This window comes from Cuculus canorus, chromosome 16, assembly GCF_017976375.1.
Source record: "Cuculus canorus isolate bCucCan1 chromosome 16, bCucCan1.pri, whole genome shotgun sequence".
Taxonomy (NCBI): Eukaryota; Metazoa; Chordata; class Aves; order Cuculiformes; family Cuculidae; genus Cuculus; species Cuculus canorus.
This window is the reverse complement of record NC_071416.1, coordinates 3,926,134-3,946,756: the sequence shown is the minus strand read 5'-3', so window position 1 is coordinate 3,946,756 and position 20,623 is coordinate 3,926,134. Positions and strand designations below refer to the sequence as shown.

At 44.4% G+C, this 20,623-nt stretch overlaps 1 protein-coding gene across 1 annotated transcript in view; it reads left to right on the top strand.

The window, feature by feature from the left end:
* CHMP4B (charged multivesicular body protein 4B) overlaps positions 1 to 20,623 on the top strand; it is a 30,389-nt gene that overhangs the window by 8,923 nt on the left and 843 nt on the right. Inside the window, exons 2-4 of the mRNA XM_054081811.1 lie at positions 15,755 to 15,932; positions 16,673 to 16,787; positions 17,642 to 17,768. Of these exons, the coding sequence (XP_053937786.1) occupies positions 15,755 to 15,932; positions 16,673 to 16,787; positions 17,642 to 17,768 (420 nt within the window). The remainder of the gene's footprint in view (positions 1 to 15,754; positions 15,933 to 16,672; positions 16,788 to 17,641; positions 17,769 to 20,623) is intronic.

Below are 20,623 nucleotides of genomic sequence, written 5' to 3'. Positions count from 1 at the left end.
CTGCCAGATTGTTTCTTTGGTGCAATTTGTGCGATGTTTTTCTGTACTGGAGCGTTGCCAAGCTTCACACTTTTATCCTTCAGGCCTCTGTCAATCCCTTCCTGCTCCTTGTGACTGGGTGCTGATAAGAACCGCATGCTTGTACTTCTACATCATCTGGTCTGTGTGGCAGGATCCCTGCTAGACCTCCTGGGTTGGCCAGGTGCTGTGTGCTCAGGCGTGCTCCGTGGAGCAGTCTGCAGTGCTGCTCAGCACACAAGTCAGTGTAGGAAAGGTGTTTTATGGCTCTTGGGAGTAAAAGCTACCACTGCTCCTTACCTGGCAAGTCTTGGTGCTTCCAGGGCTGAAGTGATGGTGAAGGACATGGCCGTGCATCTCTGCCAAGCAGGGTATTGATTTAGAATGGCAAAGGGAAGGACAGTGTCATGTCAAGAGGAGTCTGCAGCCAGTGCTGTCCAGGAGAAGGATCTTTTTGTGGCCTGAACTGTTTTGCAGTTGCTCTTTAGCATTTGTGAATGGCTTAAACTAAGAGAGTACCACCACCTCTAAGCTCTGGGGGTGCTCATGCAAGCTGTATTGCTTGGACTGCATGGACAACCTTGCAAGAGTTCTGTCCCAGCCATGCATGCCCATGTTCCTCTGTGTCTCCTGCTCTAGTAGCCCAGCTTCTCCTGCCTGTGAAGTGCTCAGCATTGCTTCTGGGAGCATCAGCAGCTGGGGGGATGCATTGCAGGCCCTTGCTTAGTCTAGCTGGGAAAAGACCACTGTGGTGGTTCAGGTGGTTTTTGCTCTCCCCTGTGAGATCCCCAGCTGCTTTGGGAAAAACCGAGGTTTTTAATACTGCCCTTTTTGTTTTTTTCGAGTGCTATGTGCAGCTTGTTCGAAGATTTTGCATGGGGTGTGGTGTGAGTTAGGAGGATGTGGCCTGACCTTTTGCAGCCAGCAAGGCTCTGAAAGAGAGAGAGAGTGCATGTGTGAGAGGGAAATGGGATGTAAAGTCAAATGTTGCTGTTTATTCACACTACTTACGAATGGATGATTTCCAATAGAAGTTGTAGCAGCTCACCTGCTTTAACATGCTTTCTATGAAGTTTGCAGTCCAGCAGACAGGCTCTCCTGGCACAAAGTGCCTGAAATACAAAAGTTGTGCTTGAAGAAACCCAAGTAGGGCATCAGGTATTGGCCGACCTTTCCCTTTTCCACAGACAACCTGAGGCTGCAGCACATTGCTGCTGAGCTTCTGCTCATAATCATCCTGGTTGAGCCCTTGATGAAGCTTGGTGTCTGGCTGGGGGAAAGGCAATAATAGTTCTGCCCATAATGTCTGTGCTGTTGGAAGCCCAGTTGGAAAAGGTTTGCTGTGACTTTCTCTGGGTTCATGGTTTAGATGGAGCCTTGCCGATAACCATTTTTACAGGTGCTAATAGAGGTCTCAGGTAGCTGTACAGACAGCAGTTGTCTTGCATTTCTCACCTTATTGGCAGTGAATGCTGAAATTTTGGAGTTGTCCACATAACCAGGATAGTGTCTTGGTGCATGTTGATCCTTGCACGTAGCAAGTGAGGGTTGAGATCATACATGACTGCTGTCTTCCCCATGCTGAGCTTCTGCACCAGCCTGTGCTCCTGCAGTCAGCTGTTTCCCCAGCTCCTTACCCTCCACAGCTAAGGGGAGCCAAGTCAGCAAGTGGACCCACCATTCGTCCATCTTGGATTGTGCTACTCCGGCTTGCAGGATCACATCTGGAGTGATAACCAGGTACTACCACCTTCTGCTGTGTTTTCCAGGCAGCAGTTGCTTCAAAACAGAACAAAAGATTTAACAGGTCCCTGTGCCCCAGTCCCTTATCCAGTAGGTCTGATGTGTTGAAATCAAGCGTTGGTTTAGGCACAAGGTAAACCAGGAGTCTTGCTAATGTGATCACCACCCTGCTGGCACAACCCCCTGAGGTTAACCTGGGAGTGATGTTGGTCGATTTGGCTGTGTAGCTGTATCTTGAGCTTGTTTGGATACTTGCTGCCAGGTTACTCTCTGGGTGCAAAGACTTGCAATGTCTTTTGCTGTAAAACCTGCTTTTTGGAGTCCCTCTGTCTGATAAGGCTGTGATCAGCTGTCCTGGCTGTTTCACTGAGGTGGTGGTGTTACCAAACATCCATATTGCATGTGCTCTTCACAGCTTGGCAGGAGCTTGTTCAGGATTAAGGATTTCAACGTTTACCTCCAGGTGACTGCACAGAGGTTGCTTGGATGTAATGGAACTGCAAAGAAACATCAATGCCAGGGTAACAGGAACATCAACGGATGATATTCAGAAACTTGCAGGTGATTCTTGTTGATTATGAAGTAAACCCAGTTGAGGGAAAGTTCATATTGAGCTGCCTAGAGCTGTGTGCATTGATTGCATCTTCTATGAAGGAAGTACCCCAATAAAATATCTTGACAGCATCTGTGTAGTGGGCTCGGCACGTGCAGTGTTCTGGGAGAAAAATGAGTGATAGAAAATCTCTTCCGCTAAGTGCGTCCCTGGCAACTCCACCAACTTGTGATGGATGGGAGGGCTGTGGTAACAATGCTCATTGCCAAACCGAGCTCTGAGAGCTGATCTCTCCCCAAGAGTGCGAGAGCAGCGTTAAATAAAGAAATTCTGGCCTCGAGAGATGAACGGCAGAGTTGCCCCTTAAGTGTTTAGGAGTTGATTCAATTAAGTACCAAGTTTTTTTTTGGAAATAAATATTGTTTCTTTGATTTCTAACTTCTGTCTTTCTGGAGGTTTGTGTTTTCACCCTTTCCCCCTCAGTCATTGTATTGGAATGTGAGCTGTCATGAAAAATAAGTTCAAATTTTCACATCTCAAAATAGCATAACTTTGCCAGATGAGATGTTAAGAGAAATGCTAAATATTATGACATCCTTAGCAAAATTCTTAAAACTTGGCAACATTCTAATGGTAACTGCTGAAAGGTGGAAAATGTGGGATAGATTGCCCAGGCACCTACTTACTCCTTTCCCCACAAAATCAAGGGCTTGAAATGGGCTACTTAAGGGTAGGATCTTCCGAGTTGCTTGACTTAATCACAAAAATATTGCTGAGCACAGGGAATGCGGTTGTTTGGGTTTCTTCCCTGTGAGAAAAGAACATTTTGAGATACTGAAGAAGCACTATTTCAGTTCTTGTAAAGCTGAACCTCTGCTTGATGAGTTTTGGCAAAGATTCAAGGGAGGATCATAGTCTTTCACTGGAATTCTGTTCTGGAATCCCCAGCATAATAAGGATATGGATCTCTTGGAACCGGTTCAGGAGAGGACATGAAGGTGATCTAAGGGCAGGAGCACCCTTGTATGTATGAGGACAGCCTGAGAAAGTTGAGGTTGTTCAGCCTGGAGAAGAGAGAGCTCGGAGGAGACCTTAGAGCAGCTTCTAGTACTGAGAGGGGCTCCAGGAAGGCTGGGGAAGGACTTTTTACAAAGGCATGGAGTGATAGGACAAGGGGGGATGGCTTTAAATTGTAAGTGGGGAGATTTAGATTAGACATTAGGAAGAAATTCTTCATTAGGAAGAAATGGTGAGGCCCTGGCCCAGGTTACCTTGAGCAGTGGTGGCTGCCCCATCCCTGGAGGTGTTCCAGGCCAGGTTTGATGGGGATTTGAGCAGCCTGTTCAAGTGGGATGTGTCCCTGCCCACGGCAGGGGAGTTGGAACTGGATCGGCTTTAAGGTCCTTTCCAACCCAAACCACTCTGTGATTCTAATTCTCTTTAACAAGGCATCTTCAGTAATCATAAAATAAAGAAGAAAACCCATGGAGGGTATTTGCAGTCTGTGAGAATCCCGAGGAGTCCTTAAGGAATGTACTTTTCTCATCCTAAAAGTTTAAACATTTGTTGAATTCTGAATAATGATCTCATTTTGTATCCATTTAAAATTCTGATGTGAGATCAAGCGCAGATTTTAACAGCAAAGTTATTGGGCAGTTTAAAAGGGCAAGGGGGGATTAATTACCCCAGCAGGCTTAGAAAATACCTGGTTTCATTTGGAAAGGAGAATTGTGTTTTGGTTGAATCAGTTTTGGAGATGCCTTGCAATTCCCTGCCATCATCCAGTGATGTGCTTGACTGCAAGAGGTGGAACACTGAAAGCTGGGAAATGTGGCATAAGCTTTCCTTCCAGAGAGTGGAGCAGATTTAATGTAACAGTTGGAAGCCTTAGGCCTGGATGATGTTGGCTGGTGCAATGTTTGTTAAGCTCATTCCAGATCCTGGGTGGAACAAACCCATTGGCTTCTTCTCTGTCTTTCTCAGGTTTCTCATTTGGGTTACAAAGCTCGCTGTAGTTGACATTTTCCTCCCTTTTTTGTAATCCAAACTGCCCCAGACTCACCTAGAGATTATTTTACAGAGTATTATCGACCAGAGGGTTGCTGCCTTGGTGTTCCAAGGGGCAAAGGAATCAAATTCTCAGGCTGAAGGCTTTCTGGCTTTCAGGACCATCCACCTCTTGCCTGAGGTAGAGCTCCCTTAACTTGTGGATCTGCATCCTGAATGCAGTGCGTTTCCATCTGTAACTTTCAGCCTGAGTGAGTCACTTGCTGTTTCAAGAGTAAATAGCATTGTAGTCATGGACTGTGACCTTTGGAAACACACTTTTTGCACTCTATGTGAAAATAGCTGCTTGTGACTGATTTCTTATAAGGAAGCTTTACAAGGAAGTGCGTTACACTTCGAGTACAGCTGCTTACATCTCAGCTCTGGTATCATAGAATAATAGAATGGTTTGGGTTGGAAGGGACTTTAAAGATCATCCAGTTCCATCCCCCTGCCATGGGCAGGGTTCCCTCCCACTGGATCTGGTTGCTCCAAGCCCCATCCAACCTGGCCTGGAACACCTCCAGGGATGGGGCAGCCACCACTGCTCTGGGCAGACTGTGCCTGTGTCTCTCCACTCTCATCATGAAGAATTTCTTCCTAATGTCTAATCTAAATCTTCCCCCTTCCAGTATAAAGCCATTTCCCCTCATCCTATCACTCAATGCCCTTGTGAAAAATCCCTCCTCAGCTTTCTAGTAGGCCCCCTTCAGGTACTGGAAGGCCTTCTCTTTTCCAGGCTGAATAAGCCCAACTCTTTCAGCTTGTCCTCATACAGGAGGTGCTCCAGCCCTCGAATCATCTTCGTAGCTTCCTCTGGACCCATTCCAACAGTTCCATATCCTTCTTATGTTGGGGATTCCAGAACTGGACACAGGACTCCAGGTGTGGTCTCACAGGAGTGCAGTAGAGGGGGAGAATAACCTCCCTCGACCTGCTAACCATGCTTCTTTTGATGTGGAACAACATCAGGAATTGGTGGTGAAGGTTGGGTTGATACTGGTCGGAGCACTGAGCAGCATTATGGGGGTAACAGCGTGAAGGAGGTGGTTGCAGGATTATTTGGGTAGTGTTGAATCAACGCTTTGATTGCTGTTGTACAGGATGCTCTTTTCTGTATCTTTTTATTTCTAGATTTTTAGACTAGAAATGTGTTTTGTTTAATCTCTTACACAATAGACTTAATGTTCTGGCGCTACTTTGCTCTAGGAGAAGTCGTGTAATCTCGTTTTGCATACAGATAGTAGCTAGACACAAAGAGAGAGATGGAGGACAAGGACTGAACTCTGCTCATGATTCCCTACTAAAACATAGCATCTCCCGAAAGAAAGATAGAGGAGGTTGCTGCCAGCTCTGTGAGATGCTCTCTGGTAGCCATGCTGGAGACATTAGGCCTGACCATTGCAGGGAAATGTGCAATAATGGCTTCAAACGTTCAGCATAAAGTGACTTTTAGACCTGTGTGTATCCTCTAGACATCATAAACCTCAGCAGGTGATTCTCATGGAAAAGGAAATTGTGCTGCTTTGTGCTGTGTTAGCCTTGGAGTTGATGTGAATTTATTTTTAGCCATGCTTTAGTACCTCTGTTTCCCAGCTGCTTTCACAACATGATGCTTAAAATCAAAGCTGACTTCTTGGACCTCTGACGTTTTGTGCTGTGCCATCAGCTCGGCTCAGCGTGGCTGAGTATTTATGGGCAGCCAGGTAGGAACAGGGTTGGGGATCGGCTCAGTGGCTGTGCGTACATTCTTCCTCTTCAGCCTGTCATACGAGGCCTGTATGGTACTGTCTCTCAAAGGCTTTACTTTTCTTTGCATGTCGAGAACTGTCATCAATGTGCAGGATGTGGGCAAGACTCTGTGGGAGCAGGGGAAGAGTAGGAAGTATTTCCAGAACTGGAAACAGCAGCAAAACAAAAATGCTCAGGCAGAAGCTTGCAGGACAAGGGTGCTCTCTAGCTGTTAGATCTGCAGTAGTTACATGGGTTTGGAAATATGCTGAGAGCCTTTGGAAAACACTCTGAGGAGATCTGAACTGTAGGACTGTGAATAGAAGGGAATTCAGTGTTGCTAGCTTCTGCATCCTGTAAGGCTGAAAGGTGTTGGACCAGTGTTCCTTGGAATGTGCTGTGGATCTCTTGTGGCAAGATCCTGCTTGGATGCTGTTGTGCTGGGTTTGGTTTGAACACACATGTTCCTCAGCTGGTTAACAGTTCATTGAGTGAGCAAATCCCTGCAGGAAGATGGTTATCCAAGGCCAAGGCAGTGGTATGAAAGAGGTTTGATAAGACTGTAGTGGAATTTATGTAGAATTATAGAATGCTTTGGGTTGGAAAGGACCTTTACAGGTCATCCAGTCCAAACCCCTGCAGGAGCAGGGACTTCTTTAACCAAATCAGGTTGCTTAGAGCCCCATCCAACCTACCTTGAATATTTCCAGGGAAACATATCTACCTCTTTATCTGCTTGAGGATATTTTTTTACCTTTTTGCTTCTTAGGAGTTTTTTTGAGGTATTGTAGGTGGTCTGCTAGTTCTTAGTAGTGTGAGAGATGAGCACATGCTGCCTGAGATGAAGCTACTCCCCTGCAGGCAAGGCAGCCAGCTACTTCTTGCACCTACTGGTGCCTCTTGTTTGTCCCATTTCAAGGACAGTGAGGATATTGTTGGTGATTAAATTTGCCGCCGAGGCAAGTGCCATCAAGATGGAATGGTATTTCCAGAAGCAGCAAAAATAACGAAGCTTCTTTCTGTTGAGCACATTCTAGCTGGATACACTGTGTGGTGTGTAAGAGCTCACCTGGTGTTAAGGTGATCATGTTGGTCATCTTTGGTGCCTGTGCTGACCGAGTGTGGCCAGGAGACTCCCATCGGGAAGCTGCTCTGTACTATCTTGTGCTTGTTTTGGTGTGGCTGTTGCTGGGTGTACGTTATTTTTGAGGCTATTTTGGAGCATTTCATCCCGTGTTAAACAGCTGGTGCCTGTCTGCAGTGGCATCTCTGCTGCTGCCAGTTCTTCTCCTTCACCAGAGAGAATGTAAGAATTAGAAGCAAGAGGAGATTACTTTTCCCTTCAGTTGGAGCAATCGGAGCTCTTAACTCATGTGTCTCCTCTGGGTGAGAAGCCTTTCTGGTTTAGGGATCACTGTGATTTTTAGCAGATCTTTGCAGAGGACGGAGTTGGAAATGTGCACGTTGTGAGCCGCCAGTCGGGACAAATTCCCAGGATTCACAAATGCCTGGGCCTTGATACAAGCATGGCTGTGAATTCAGGGAAACTCTTAAATTGTATTCCCAGTGCTCTTTGAAGGGATGAGTCCTGCTGCTCACAAGGCAAGATGTGGTTTTGGTACCAAAACTTTGGAGTTGGAAGTATGTAGAAAAAGAAGCCTTGGGTTCTCCCTTGTTTTTATCAATACTTTTCTATTAATGACAATGAAAAGCATTAATTCCATGGAATTGCTGTATGCATCAATATTTATTAACATGACTTGTCCTACAAGTGTGTCAACAGTGATTATTTGCAAGAGGGCTGTTGATTAACGAGATCTCTGATGTGTCCGTAGTCACTGTTTCCTCTCTGAATGCAGTACCGGTTAGTTAAATTGTGGTTTTATTATCCTGCTCACTTCTTAGCACAGTGAACATTTTCCTTATTTCACTAACAAACTACTGTAAGCATTGCAAAGAAAAGCAAAGAATGGCTTGGTTTGGAAGGGATCTCAAGGACCATCCAATTCCACCCCCTGCCATGGGCAGGGACATCTCCCACTGGATCAGGGGCTCCAAGCCCCATCCAAACTGGCCTGGAACACCTCCAGGGATGGGGCAGCCACTACTGCTCTGGGCAACCTGGGCCAGGGCCTCCCCACCCTCACAGGAAAACATTTCTTCTCAAGATCTCCTCTCAATCTCTCCTCTTTCAGCTTAAAGAGGGTACTCTTAAGACTTAGAGCAGCTCTGTTAATAATTTGCTTGTATACAGGTTGAAATACTTTAATAATATGTAAAATAAAATGCATATAGGTAGCATATATATGCATCCATAGCATGAGTTCCTGCTTATCCACAGTGTTGGAGGGCTGGGCACTGCCGTGGCGGGCATAGCAATGAAACCCTTGCTATTCACCATGGTTGAACATTAATCGTAAAGCTTCTGCTGGAGTTTCTAGGGAGTGTTATCACAGGAATTTGAATAAATAGGAAATTAAAAATAGCATTTTGCAGTTCAGCCATTGAAGACTGTAAATAAATAAACAAACAGCCCTCATCACCTCCCCCCTAAAAAAACCCCAAATATGAGAATCAATAGCTTTGTATGTATTAAATTAAATTTGTATGTTTGAGTTCTTAAAAAGGCTGTAAGATGTTCTTCAAATGTACTTTTTATATGTGTTTTTATGTTCAAGGGATTGAAGCAGCCAGGCCAGATCTGACCACTTTGGGCTCAGCTGCTGTTGTACCAGACTCGCCCTCCGCCCTGGAAGCTAATTGTTTCTTTGGGAGAATTTTTGTGTGAAAATGAGCCACAGAGTTTAGAGGCTTGTGCTTATTAGCACTGAGACGTTTTGTATTACTTTGCCAATGGAAAAGAGCTCATAAACTATTCATATCCACTTTAACTGGTCGCAGCTCTGTGGTGAAGTCTTTTGGAATAAAAATTAGCTCCAACAGTCTAGTCGTAGCTGGTAATAAAGACAATGAATAGATCAAAATGTCATATGGAGAAGATTGTTCTGAGCCTACTCATCATCTTCTGATGGATGACGGGAGCCACTCAGTTAGTTTTAAATCTATTACCTTTAATTTCATTACAATAATGTATATATAACTACTTTTTCCCCAGTGCCTACTTCTTTATGCATTCAGCTGAAAACATTACTAAAATTCAAATAAAGTACAACTAAGTTTTGTTGTCTGGCGTTAACTTTTTTAGAGGCTATTTTAAATGCATGCAATTCACCATGCACATTGGACTTGAAAGGTAAGCCACCCTTGGCACCTGCTGTCTGAAACCCTGTGTGTTCACTGGCAAGTTCTTGCCTGTCATCCTGTGCGAACGAACTTCCCACTTAATGATGAAACTTATTTACTACCATTGGGGCTACACCGATTCGCTAAGTGAAGGTTATCTTAGATGTTGAACTTTTTCCCCTTTTTAAATAGTAAACTCTAAGCCTACTGACAGTTTTCTTGCATCAGTTTATCCAATCATAGAATCACAAAATCATTAAGGTTGGAAAAGGCCTCTAAGCTCATCCAGTCCAGCCATCACCCCAACACACTGTGCCTGTTAAACCATGTCCTGAAGTGCTAAAGCTACATGGTTTTTGAACCCCTCCAGAGATGGAGACTCCACCACTGCCCTGGGCAGCCTGTGCCAGTGCTTCACCACTCTTAAAGTCAAGGTTTTTTTCCTAATATCCAATCTAAACCTCCCTTGGCACAACTTGAGGCTGTTTCCTCTCATGGCTGTTCAGCAGGTTCGGAGGGTGGTCTGTCAATTTGTTCTTTTCAAATGGTTTGGCAGCTGCTGGATTTTTCTCTTGTGCAGCTAAAAAAAGAGGGGGGGAAGAGGCAGAAAAAAAGGAAAGGGGGCAAGGAAAAAAATCCCCTCCTAAAGCAGCCAATGATTTGTACTGGTCCTACCGTTTTTATGTGTTATGGGGCTGTTTCAGGAGTAAGTTAACCCCACCCAAAGGGAGGATGCTCAGGGAGGAAGAGTTATGGTGTTACTGAGTGACATCAGTGGAAAGTCCCTTCAAACCCTGACCCTAACTGCCTTTTCCCTTTTTCCGTACCTGCTGCTGGTGTCCTTCGTTGCCCGTCCTGTGCCTGGGGAGGCTTTTATACAGAGTAGTTCCCTTCAGCTCTGTGCCAGAGCAATGCCACACTGAGTGATGCTGGGAAGACTGTGCCCTGCTCCGTACTCGCTCCCTGCGACGTGCCGGACTTATCAGCTGTGCTTGAGTAGATAGTGACATGGAGAGACCTTAGTGGGGATCTTCGTGCCTTATTCTATATAAAAACAGGCATTTCCATGAGAATCACACAGCCACAGTGTGGTGAGAGTAAGCATTAGCCCTTATTTGTTTTGAGCCTCTGAACATCAGGCTCTTTGCTCCAAGAGTCTGGTCCAGTGATCTTGTAATCTCATACAGCTTTTTACTCTCAGATAAGGAAATTGTTGTGCTGTTGGGAAACTCAGATCAGCCATTTGTAGAAGAATGTGCTGGTGATCTCTAGCAACAGGTTCTGGTTTGTGAGTGGAGTCTGGCTACGTCGGAGAATAAATGCTTTAAACTTAATTTATAGTTGCAGGTCCTGCTGAAGCAGTTCCACAGCAATTAAAGCTGGATATTAAAGTACATTGCCTGACGATGTAATTACTATCTTGGAAGCAGTAAAGGCATAATTAAGGGTGTGGGTCCCGAGGATGCCTCCCCCGTGGCTGCCAGCCTGCTTGAAGAGTAGAGCTGGGCCGTGATCCTCTTTGACTTCACACACACATCTGTTTCTTGCATGTGTATAAAGCAATGTGATGCTAGAGGACACATTTATACTGCTGTCTCTTTTTCATACTTATTTAAAATTCTGAAAACTGGTTTGTTTTTTTTGAGAAATAGAACCAGTGTCATTACATACGAATTTAAGTATTTGTAGCTTCATCTTCAAGGAAGACCCAATGGAAATGTAGTACTCTGGCAGTACGTAAGGTTTCAGTAGGTATTTATACAGATGGTAAAGACTGTTGCGCAGGAAAGAACCATTAGAACTGCCCATCAGTTTTCAGAAATCGATGCCTAAATAGGAGGTAGAGATAAAGTTGCTGTAGATCAGAACAGAATCACCCTTCGGATCACTGTTTCCATCAGACACCTCCACTCTGTGAAGAATGTGAAGTGTGGTAGCAACACATAGAGAATTTGCAGACTCATTCTTTGCGCTGGCAGAAGCTGGTGCTGGTCCTGTGCTTCAGGCAGGAGTTGGTGGCTCTTCTTTCCTTTTCCACTTCGTGCAGAGGGTGACATGGATTTTGTTTTTCTTCCAAAGGGACCTTTTCTTTAGGAATTCTTTGTGACCTCTGAGCTGTGGGTATTGTGCTCTTTGTGAAATATCTGAAAATTGAGAATTCGGTAGTGAGAGATGGAAAAATCAACTGAACTGTAATGGACTTCAACAAACAAACATGATTTTAAGTATTTCTCTTCAAAGAAATGGAATTAGGTGCAGAGAAGTGATCAGTTAGCGGCCTGGTTTTGGAGCTGAGACTGATAGAGCATGGAAAGATCTGCACTGATCCTAGCAGTCTCTGCTGAGTTGGTAGAGATGCAGGAATCATAGAATGGTTTGAGTTGGAAGGGACCTTAAAGATCATCTGGTTCCAACCTCCCTGCCATGAGCAGGGACACCTCCCTCTGGATCTGGCTGCTCCAAGCCCCATGCAACCTGGCCCGGAACACCTCCAGGGATGGGGCAGCCACTTCCCTTGGCAACCTGAGCCAGGGCCTCCCCACCCTCATTGTGAAGAATTTCTTCCTAATGTCTAATTTAAATCTTCCCCTTCCAATTTAAACCCACCTAGTGTTCTCCGAGTTGCATTTGCAGCCAGACGTGGGTGCCTGGGAGCATCTGCAGAAGGGACGCCCCTAATAATTGCAGTAAGAATCCTGAATGTAAAGTGCAAATTGTTTTCTGTGGGAGAAGTAATATGGGAAACGAATGCGAGTGACCTAAATTAACTTGGTATTTTCTTATTTTTTTTGGCTTAAGTATATCTTCTCGTCATGAGCAAGGAGACACAGATGAAAATAAATTGCAGGAAGTTGCTATCATCTAATTGAAGACACTAAATACCTTTTTCTATATCCCTCATCAATTCTGGCTGCAAAAAATTGCAATCTCTTGTGGAAAATTTTCTTTACTGCAGAAGTTTGTCACTTTGATGTTAATCAACCTGTGACAAATGTTTATGCTGAAATGCACAGGAGCTTTATGTGTGGTCCTGTGTTATTGCTGGGGCTGTGGTCAGTCCTTTTTCCTTTTAGGCTACTGAAATAGGCATTTCGATCAGTCAAGTCTTCAAGTAGATACAAGAGGTGCACTGTGCCCATGGGAAGCTTTATCCTTTCATTTGCCTTAATGGAGAGAAGGAAAAATATAAATATCTTCCTTGGCCACTCTTGGTCCGAAGGAGTTGGAAGTGTTTATAGAAAATACCATGAATCCATTATAAGCTTTCATTTGAAACAAGGCAGGTTTTAAAAGGGAGATGTTTATTTTCCCATTCTTAGGCAGGATTCTGTGTGCCAGGCTTTTGACTGTAGCAGATCTGAGCGTGGTGGTGCTTGGCTGAGAGAGCTTCAGGAACTCAAAGGGGTTTGGCAAGAACTCGGCTGCCTGAGCTGGGTGGGAGACGTGTGCTATCCTTGAGGTCTTGAGGGGGATCTCTGCTCAGTTCTGCAAGCTGGAAGATTACGTACCATGCTTTTGTAAAAGCAGGAGCCTTATTCTCTATATACAAGAGAGAAATTCATCAAGGAAAGGGTTTATAAAAGAGATTGAAGGCTAGGGAGGGCAGTTCTGGTACACCGAGCAGGTGTGCGGGAACAGGAGGGGTGGGGTTACCCAATAGTTGTGATACAAACTCCTGAGCACAAGCTCTTCTGTGCTGGTGCTTGCCATGTTTGGTGTCTGAGCAGCTTGTCTTAAAAGCGCATAAACTTGAAACATAGATGAACTGTAGCCAGAGAAAGCTGTAATAGGGAACTGTACGTAAATTGGAGTACTTGAGTTTGTGTAACACTTGCAAAATGTCCGGGTTTGCCAGCAGTTCCCCATGATGCACAAAATCCTCAATGAAGAATGTCCTATCGCTCTTTGACACTGTCCCAGCATCTGTTGCTGTATAAACAGCCTGCTAACACTTTTATCTTTCTGAGAGAGAAAACGTCATATATCCTTAATGAAACCATTAGTGCAATATACCAGCAGTGTGTTGCTCATCCCTTTATGAGCTGGCATAAAGTTAGAATGTCTCAGATGATATTTGTGTTGATTCTGCAGAGCAAATGTTGTTCTTTGTGTTACACAAACCCCCAGTCCTGTTTCCATTTCTGTCAAACAGGAATGGATGTTGGACTGGCCCCAGAATAGTGGGGCGGTTTCCTGGTGACTGGACTAAAATGTGGTGTGGGGGCTCATTTTAGGTCTTTGGTACCACAGAATGATTTGTGGAACCAATGGAACTTTAAAACCCATCCAGTTCCACCCCCCTGCCATGGGCACCTTCCACTGGATCTGGTTGCTCCAAGCCCCATCCAGCCTGGCCTTGAACACCTCCAGGGATGGGGCAGCTACAATTTCTCTGAACAACCTGGGCCAGGGCCTCCCCACCCTCATCGTGAAGAGTTTCTTCTTAATGTCTAATCTAAATCTTTCCCCTTCCAATTTAAAGCCATTACTCTTTGTCCTGTCACTTTGGTTTGTGTCGGAACAGTGCTTTTGTGTTTGTGATTGCTCCTGTTCAACCTGTGCTCCTTTGTGTGCTTGGCAACCTCTGCGGTATCTTCGCAAAGTACTTTTTCATTCTCTAATCCATCAGTGTAATTTGAAAGCAATCAAATACAGTGTATCCATAGCCAATTTTAGAACTGTCGGAATAGGTAGAGCTGCTGGATACCAGGATGTTATCTTGAAGGACTGTCAGGCTTCTCAAGATGGCATCTAACAAAATCCACGGCGTGCCTACAGGCTTAATCCGCTCTTAGGAGTGGAGCTGTTTTGCTTCTGCTGCAACATACTCCTTATGTCACACAGTCATCATCCCTCTAGTAAGGGAGATAAGGGAAGCTGTCTGCTCTCGGGATTTCCTACTCCTTGTCCTCCACATCCCCACCCCTCCTCCCCAGTCTACTGTGGAATCATGAACAAGGACCAAAGGTTCGAAATAACGTCTTTAAATGTTTTATTTGCCACCGTTCCTGGTGTGTGTGACTGCTGTGTTGGGAGGTCGAGGACGTTGATGCTTAGCAGAGCGTGTGTTCAGTGTGTGTTACGCTTGTGCCAGCTGTGGGGAAGAGCTGATGTGGTGACACCTTCATAGTTGTGTACTATGAGTTTCGCGGAGCTGAGAGTGTTGAAGAAATGGAGTGTGCACGTGGCTGAATTCAGGAACCCCGAGTAAGGCTGTTGGGGCAGCAGCTGAGTTTTTAAAGCAGCTGAGTGTATTATACGACCAAGTCTGTCACACAGTGGACGAGCCTGTTCATCTCAGGAGAGTTAAGTAGAAATGCCAGGAGAGGAAGCTCTAGTCAAATGTCTTGCTCCATCTGATACCTTTTGTTTGTTCATCAGCCAGCAGTGCTCAGTGCTTGTTAGGTTCTGCCCACACTGGAGCTCCTACCAAAACTTTGAGCCATATAAATGGAGTTTGTGTTCACTGTCAGTGTTGGGGAACGACCATGCACCAGTCTGGTGTCCGTCTGGGTGTCTGGAGAAGAGCTGGCTGTTCCCTGCTGTCACCAGTGGGCTGCATACCTGTGGGTGGGGTGGAGCTGAACATTGCAGAAGGAGCTGGAGCAGCTTAGCTGTGTCGCGGGTTGGACCAGTCCTGCACAGGCGATCCAAGTGCAGAGCTCTGAGCGGGCTCCTCTTGCAATGAACAGACGTTGGACAAGTGGCGGCGAGCAACAAATTGCTCAAACCAATGCAGATGATGGCATCTTCTCATGCCTGTCAGTAGAGACTGTTGTGTGGGCAGCACCTTGTAGCAGGAGTAACGTGAAACATGGACAGAGCTTGTTCACATATAAATATTTCCATATGTGTGCAAATAGGTTTATTTCATAGAATCATAGAGTGGTTTAGTTGGAAGAGACCTTAAATATCATCCAGTTTCAACCCAGATACATTTGTCTTTCTTAATATTTGAATGGGCGACTTCTCCCAGCTGCAGCCCAGGAGTTCACCTGGGTGATAGGGACCTGCAGCATCATAACCTCATCTGACAGGAGCTTTGCCAACAACAAATGGATCAAGGCTGATGGTGAGCAAAGTTGATTTTAGGTTGATCAGCGTGCATGTTGAAGCCTGCTGTTTGTTATATTGTAGTCTCTGTTTTGTGGTGTGTTGTGAGTGAGTGGATCCTCGAGTTGCTTCTTGGCTTGCATTCCTCGTGGGGCAGGGGATGGACAGTGGGCATCTGGTCACCTGTGAACAGTTTTGTTGAAGGAGGCCAACACAAGGCTTAGGCGCTTAGTTTATCTAGGAAGAAAAGTGGTCAACAAACAACAGAACGTGCTTAATGTTTCTCTGTACTGAGTGGCACGTGGTACAAAATGTCTATGGCTGTTCTGGGCACAAATCTCACAAGTCCTATTCTTTGTTCTTCAGCTGCCCTTCAGGCCCTAAAGCGTAAGAAGAGGTACGAGAAGCAGCTTGCACAGATAGATGGCACGTTATCCACAATTGAATTCCAGAGGGAAGCTCTTGAGAATGCCAACACTAACACTGAAGTGCTTAAGAACATGGGTTTTGCTGCTAAAGCGATGAAAGCTGCTCATGACAACATGTAAGTTATTCCCTCTGCACCTTTCTGTTTGTCATTTGTTTGATCTGCTAAATGCTACGTGCTTTGTAACCAAAAGTTACCTAAGGCTAAATTAGCAAACTCCTCTTCTAAAAGGCCATACCTGAAATTAAACTAAATTACTGGATGTGTATTGCACAAAATGTGCAAGTGTAGATGCTTTCCCAGTTTGCCACCATTTCACACGGCACAAAGCCAGTGCCTTTGTCCAAACGAAGGCTGGCACCAGTGTGGTCTAAAGCAGATGGGAAGGTACACCAGTTACAGATCCACTGAGTAGCAGCAAGGATTTTAAGTCTCAAGGGGAGACTTAAACTTATTTCTGTGTAGTGCAGTTTGTGTATTAAGCAATAATTAAAGGAAACTGCATTACAGGAATGCTGTACTGCTCCAAAAGCAAGTATTGTAGATAATATAATAATGCTGGATCAGGAAACAGAGCAAATTATTACTAATACCAGTAATGCGGTACAAAACCTCTTCATATGAAGTGTCTGTATATAACTGCTGTGAGCTAAGCTTTTAAGGAGAAGTAAAAAATACAAGCGTAATTTTGTGGAGACCAGGGGGATTAAAATTCAGACTTGCATGCAAAGTATATTTTGGGAAAGGACCTTGTAAAATGTCACCATGGCGTGTCATTTCTACAAAAACACAAGTAATATCTAAGTGCTGACTGGGAAAATACCTGACTATATGGAACTCTTTCCTGTCTTTTACAGGGATATTGATAAAGTAGATGAATTAATGCAGGACATTGCAGAACAGCAAGAGCTGGCAGATGAGATTTCAACAGCCATCTCAAAGCCAGTAGGATTTGGGGAAGAATTTGATGAGGTAAGCTTTACATTTGCCCCTGTTTATAAAATCACAGAGTCATTTAGGTTGGAAAAGACCGTTAAGATCATCAAGTCCAACCCTTCACCTAATGCTGCCAACTCCTCCTTTAAAGCATGTCCCTAAGTGCCATGTCTACACATTTTTCAAATCCCTCCAGGGTTGGTGACTCATGAGATCTTTCTTTTAAGACCGATGTATTGTGTGTGTCTAGTGGAGCGTAAGGTATGAAATCTCTCCTAGAACTTGTTACTCACTGTTCCTTCCACTGCGTACAGCAGCTGGGCCCCTGACTTTGCACTGAGAATGGTCTCAATGGCCTGATCTGAGAATGTTTGGACTTGGGTTTCTTCTTTTTACTGCTTTCTCCATCCTCCTCACCCTCCAAGAGGTCACATACAGGAATTCAGATGAAGATTCAGACTCAGTGTGCTCTGAACTGATGCATTTAAGCCATTTGCTTTAATAATACAGACTTGTTCTGTTCATTGGCCTCCCCTGGCACGAGTTGAGGCCATTTCTTCTCATCCTATTGCCTGTCACTTGGGAGAAGAGACCAGCACACACCTCGCTGCAATCTCCTTTCCAGTGGTTGTAGACTGTGATAAGGTCTCCCCTCAGCCTCCTTTTCTCCAGGCTATACAACCCCAGTTCCCTCAGCCACCTCTCACAAGGCTTCTTCTCCAGCCCCTTCACCAGCTTCATTACCCTTCTCTGAAGATGCTACAGCTCCTCAATGTCCTTCTTGTAGTGAGGGGCCCAAAACTGAACACAGTCTTCAAGGTGCCAGCTAAATGTACTTGCTAATAAAAATAACTGAAAGTTTCTCTTTCTTGCCTCCTTTCAAAAACTAGGATGAACTCCTGGCAGAACTAGAGGAACTAGAACAAGAAGAACTAGACAAAAACTTGCTGGAAATAAGTGGTCCCGAGACAGTACCACTACCAAATGTGCCCTCAATATCAATACCGTCAAAGCCAGGTATGTATGGACCTTCACCAGAAACATCTGGGATTGTTAAAAATATGCTTATTTACCAGCAAGTTAGATTTGAGAGATCCAGCTGCAGGCAGCACAGATGTTTTCTTCAAATTGCTTCATAAATCACAAATCTCATCTAGTGCTGCGTCTCTGTGAGGGTAACCTGCCTTTCCTAAGAGCCGTGAAGATCAGTAGCTGTTGCAGGAGCAGTTGTTATGCATTCTAGTTATCTATTCCAGCTATTCTATTCGCTACTAGTTTATAAGTGTGGATGATGCTCAGGGCAGAGTGGAGATATGGAGGAAGGAAGCCTTCTACCAGTTGCTGCTGGCTCAGTAAGGAAGTAATCTTGACAGCATACCAGGACTGTAAAGGGAATGGGAATTAGTCCCAGGCTGGTTCAGGTACCCACATTGAACCATGCTTCCTTGCTGCTGCTTTGTTAATTCAATCCCTGCTTTTCTGGCTTTTGGGAAGAATTAATCTCAGAGTCCCCCCTTTGGGAACAGCTGTGGCCTTCCTGAGGTCTTGTGTGTACTCACACCAGACAGAGTGATGATTTTACGTGGAGAAAGGGCAAGAACTGTTCATATTTACCCAGGCAGTTCAAAGATGCTGTTAAACCTGAACTGGCCAGTCTTTTATGAATTGATTCTTTTATGAAATGATTCCTCCTGAAACACAGTTGAGTTGGAATACCTCTGGCATGCATTCATGGGATGTGAAGCTTTATTAGCCTGTTTTGCTGCATCTGCCATAACGTATCAAGAATAAATTGTAATCTTTGCAGCTCTATTTTATGTGCTTACTTAGAGAAAGAATGTTGAAAGAACTAGCGGATCAAACCAGTCCCAATAGATCAGTGTATCTATAATTATCTTGCTGCCTTTCCAGGCTTAAAAGGACCTGGGGAGCAGCAGATGCTGCCAAACAGCAAGGTTCTGCTTTAGATTGTGTGCTATGAAGTTTGCTCCTTGTGTGCTGTGGTTCTTTTATTTGTAGCACAGTTGATTTTGTGTTTCTCTGGTGCTGTTTTACTAGGCAGAATTGCTGACAAGCATTGATGAGAGGCGAGTGAGTTTTATCAAAGTGTCTTAAATCAGAGGCTTTATTTAGACTCGGATCCAATAGCGGGAGAAAGAGTTTAAATAAACGTGTGTATTACCTTTTTATTTCCTAGCTGGCTTCGTGAAGTTTGTTCTCCAATTATGCTTTGAGTGTGGACATTAAAACAGACTGACTTGACCTCAAATATACTGTATGCTTTATATTAGGTAGTAGGGACTGCACACTTGTAGGAGATATTATAATTGTGCACATATTTAAGTAACTACGCAGTGGAATACTTACATAGACATAGCACTTCCTGAAATGATACAGATAATAAAAAGTGTTTTTGCAGTAAAACTATGAGTGTAAAATTCGGTGGTTTATAGGATTTATTCTAAGCTGCTTTGGATGTAAATTAGAATTCCAATATGTATTTAAATGGCAAGCTACTTAAATAAAATTGCCTCCAAGATCGGCATTTTGGAGACCTTGGGATTCTGTGACGGGCGGGGATGTTGTGTGCAGGACTTGTTTATTTGTTTGTTTTAACCTAAATTGTTTTTCACTTAAAATTGACTTAATAGGCACTGCGATTAAAAGTTTGCTTCTGTTCATTGTGGGTCGGACTTTACCTGACCATGTAGGCAGATGCTTACTCTGTTTTCTGGAGAGAAGTAATGGGTCTTCTGCAGTAGAGCTGCCTCTTACCGCTTCCTTTTTGTTCATCGAATGGAAAATGGAATGTGAGCTTTCCAGCTTTTCCAGTTCTCAGGAGCTGTTTGGATTTTAACTTAATCAGTCTGAATGAGAATTTTTTTGCTGCTGCCTGTCAGCTAAATTGATGTCAGAAGAAATTCAGGCAAAAGCTGTTTTTGTTTAATGGAGGCCTAAGAGGCCTCCTTGTGTTTGATGGAGGAAGAGTTTAATTTAGGGAAACAAATTCCAAACTTGTACAATTGGTAGATCTGGAGTTTGACTTAAAGCCAACTCAGTTCTCTTATGTAAATATTTCATTTGGACTAACACAAACCATTTTGAGTATGAATTGTTTGACTCTTTTTTTTTTTTTCCCCTTTGGAAGCGAAAACTGTGCATGAGGAAATTACCTGTTTTGGGTTTTTTTGGGTTTTTTTTTGGTATTTTCCAAAATTATTGCAGCTGTTTCTGGGTTAAAGGTTTTTTTGCTGAGTGAATGGTTTTCATCTCCAGAAACTGAACTTGTCATGTTATGACAAATAGTAGCACTTGCTTCTCCAGAAGGGGCAAATTGATGCTGGGGCAGTGTGTGGGGCATCCGTGCCCAGCCAGCGACTCATGAGCAGCACGTGCCCAGTTCCCCGTTACCTCTTCAGCCCCTGAACACCTCGGACTGACACAGGGTTGCAGACCTCCAAATTCTGTACCTCGATAGATGAAAACACCATAACCTCATGTGTTGCCCTTTGAGGACTTCATGATGGAATAAAGAATTCTTTAATAGGGGAGAAACTGTCATACTGGAGGTGTTAGACAAGAAGCCAAAAACTTTGAGATCTTCTGCTTGGAGGCCTGGTGGTTGTGGAAGACTGTGCACCCCGCTAGTGTACACATCTTACCCTTCACGCACGCTCCCCTGTGAGCTGTTGTCTCTTTCCACTCCATCAGGAAGCTTAGCTCATTCCGTCTTTTTCACAAAGGCACTTTTTCAATTCACAGAGGTCTTTCTTTTCCTCTACAGGCATTTGGTACTTCATGTATTGGTGAGATCAGGGGCACAGAGGTTTCTCTGCCACAAAGAATCGAGATGGGGTTCTGTCAAGATTCCC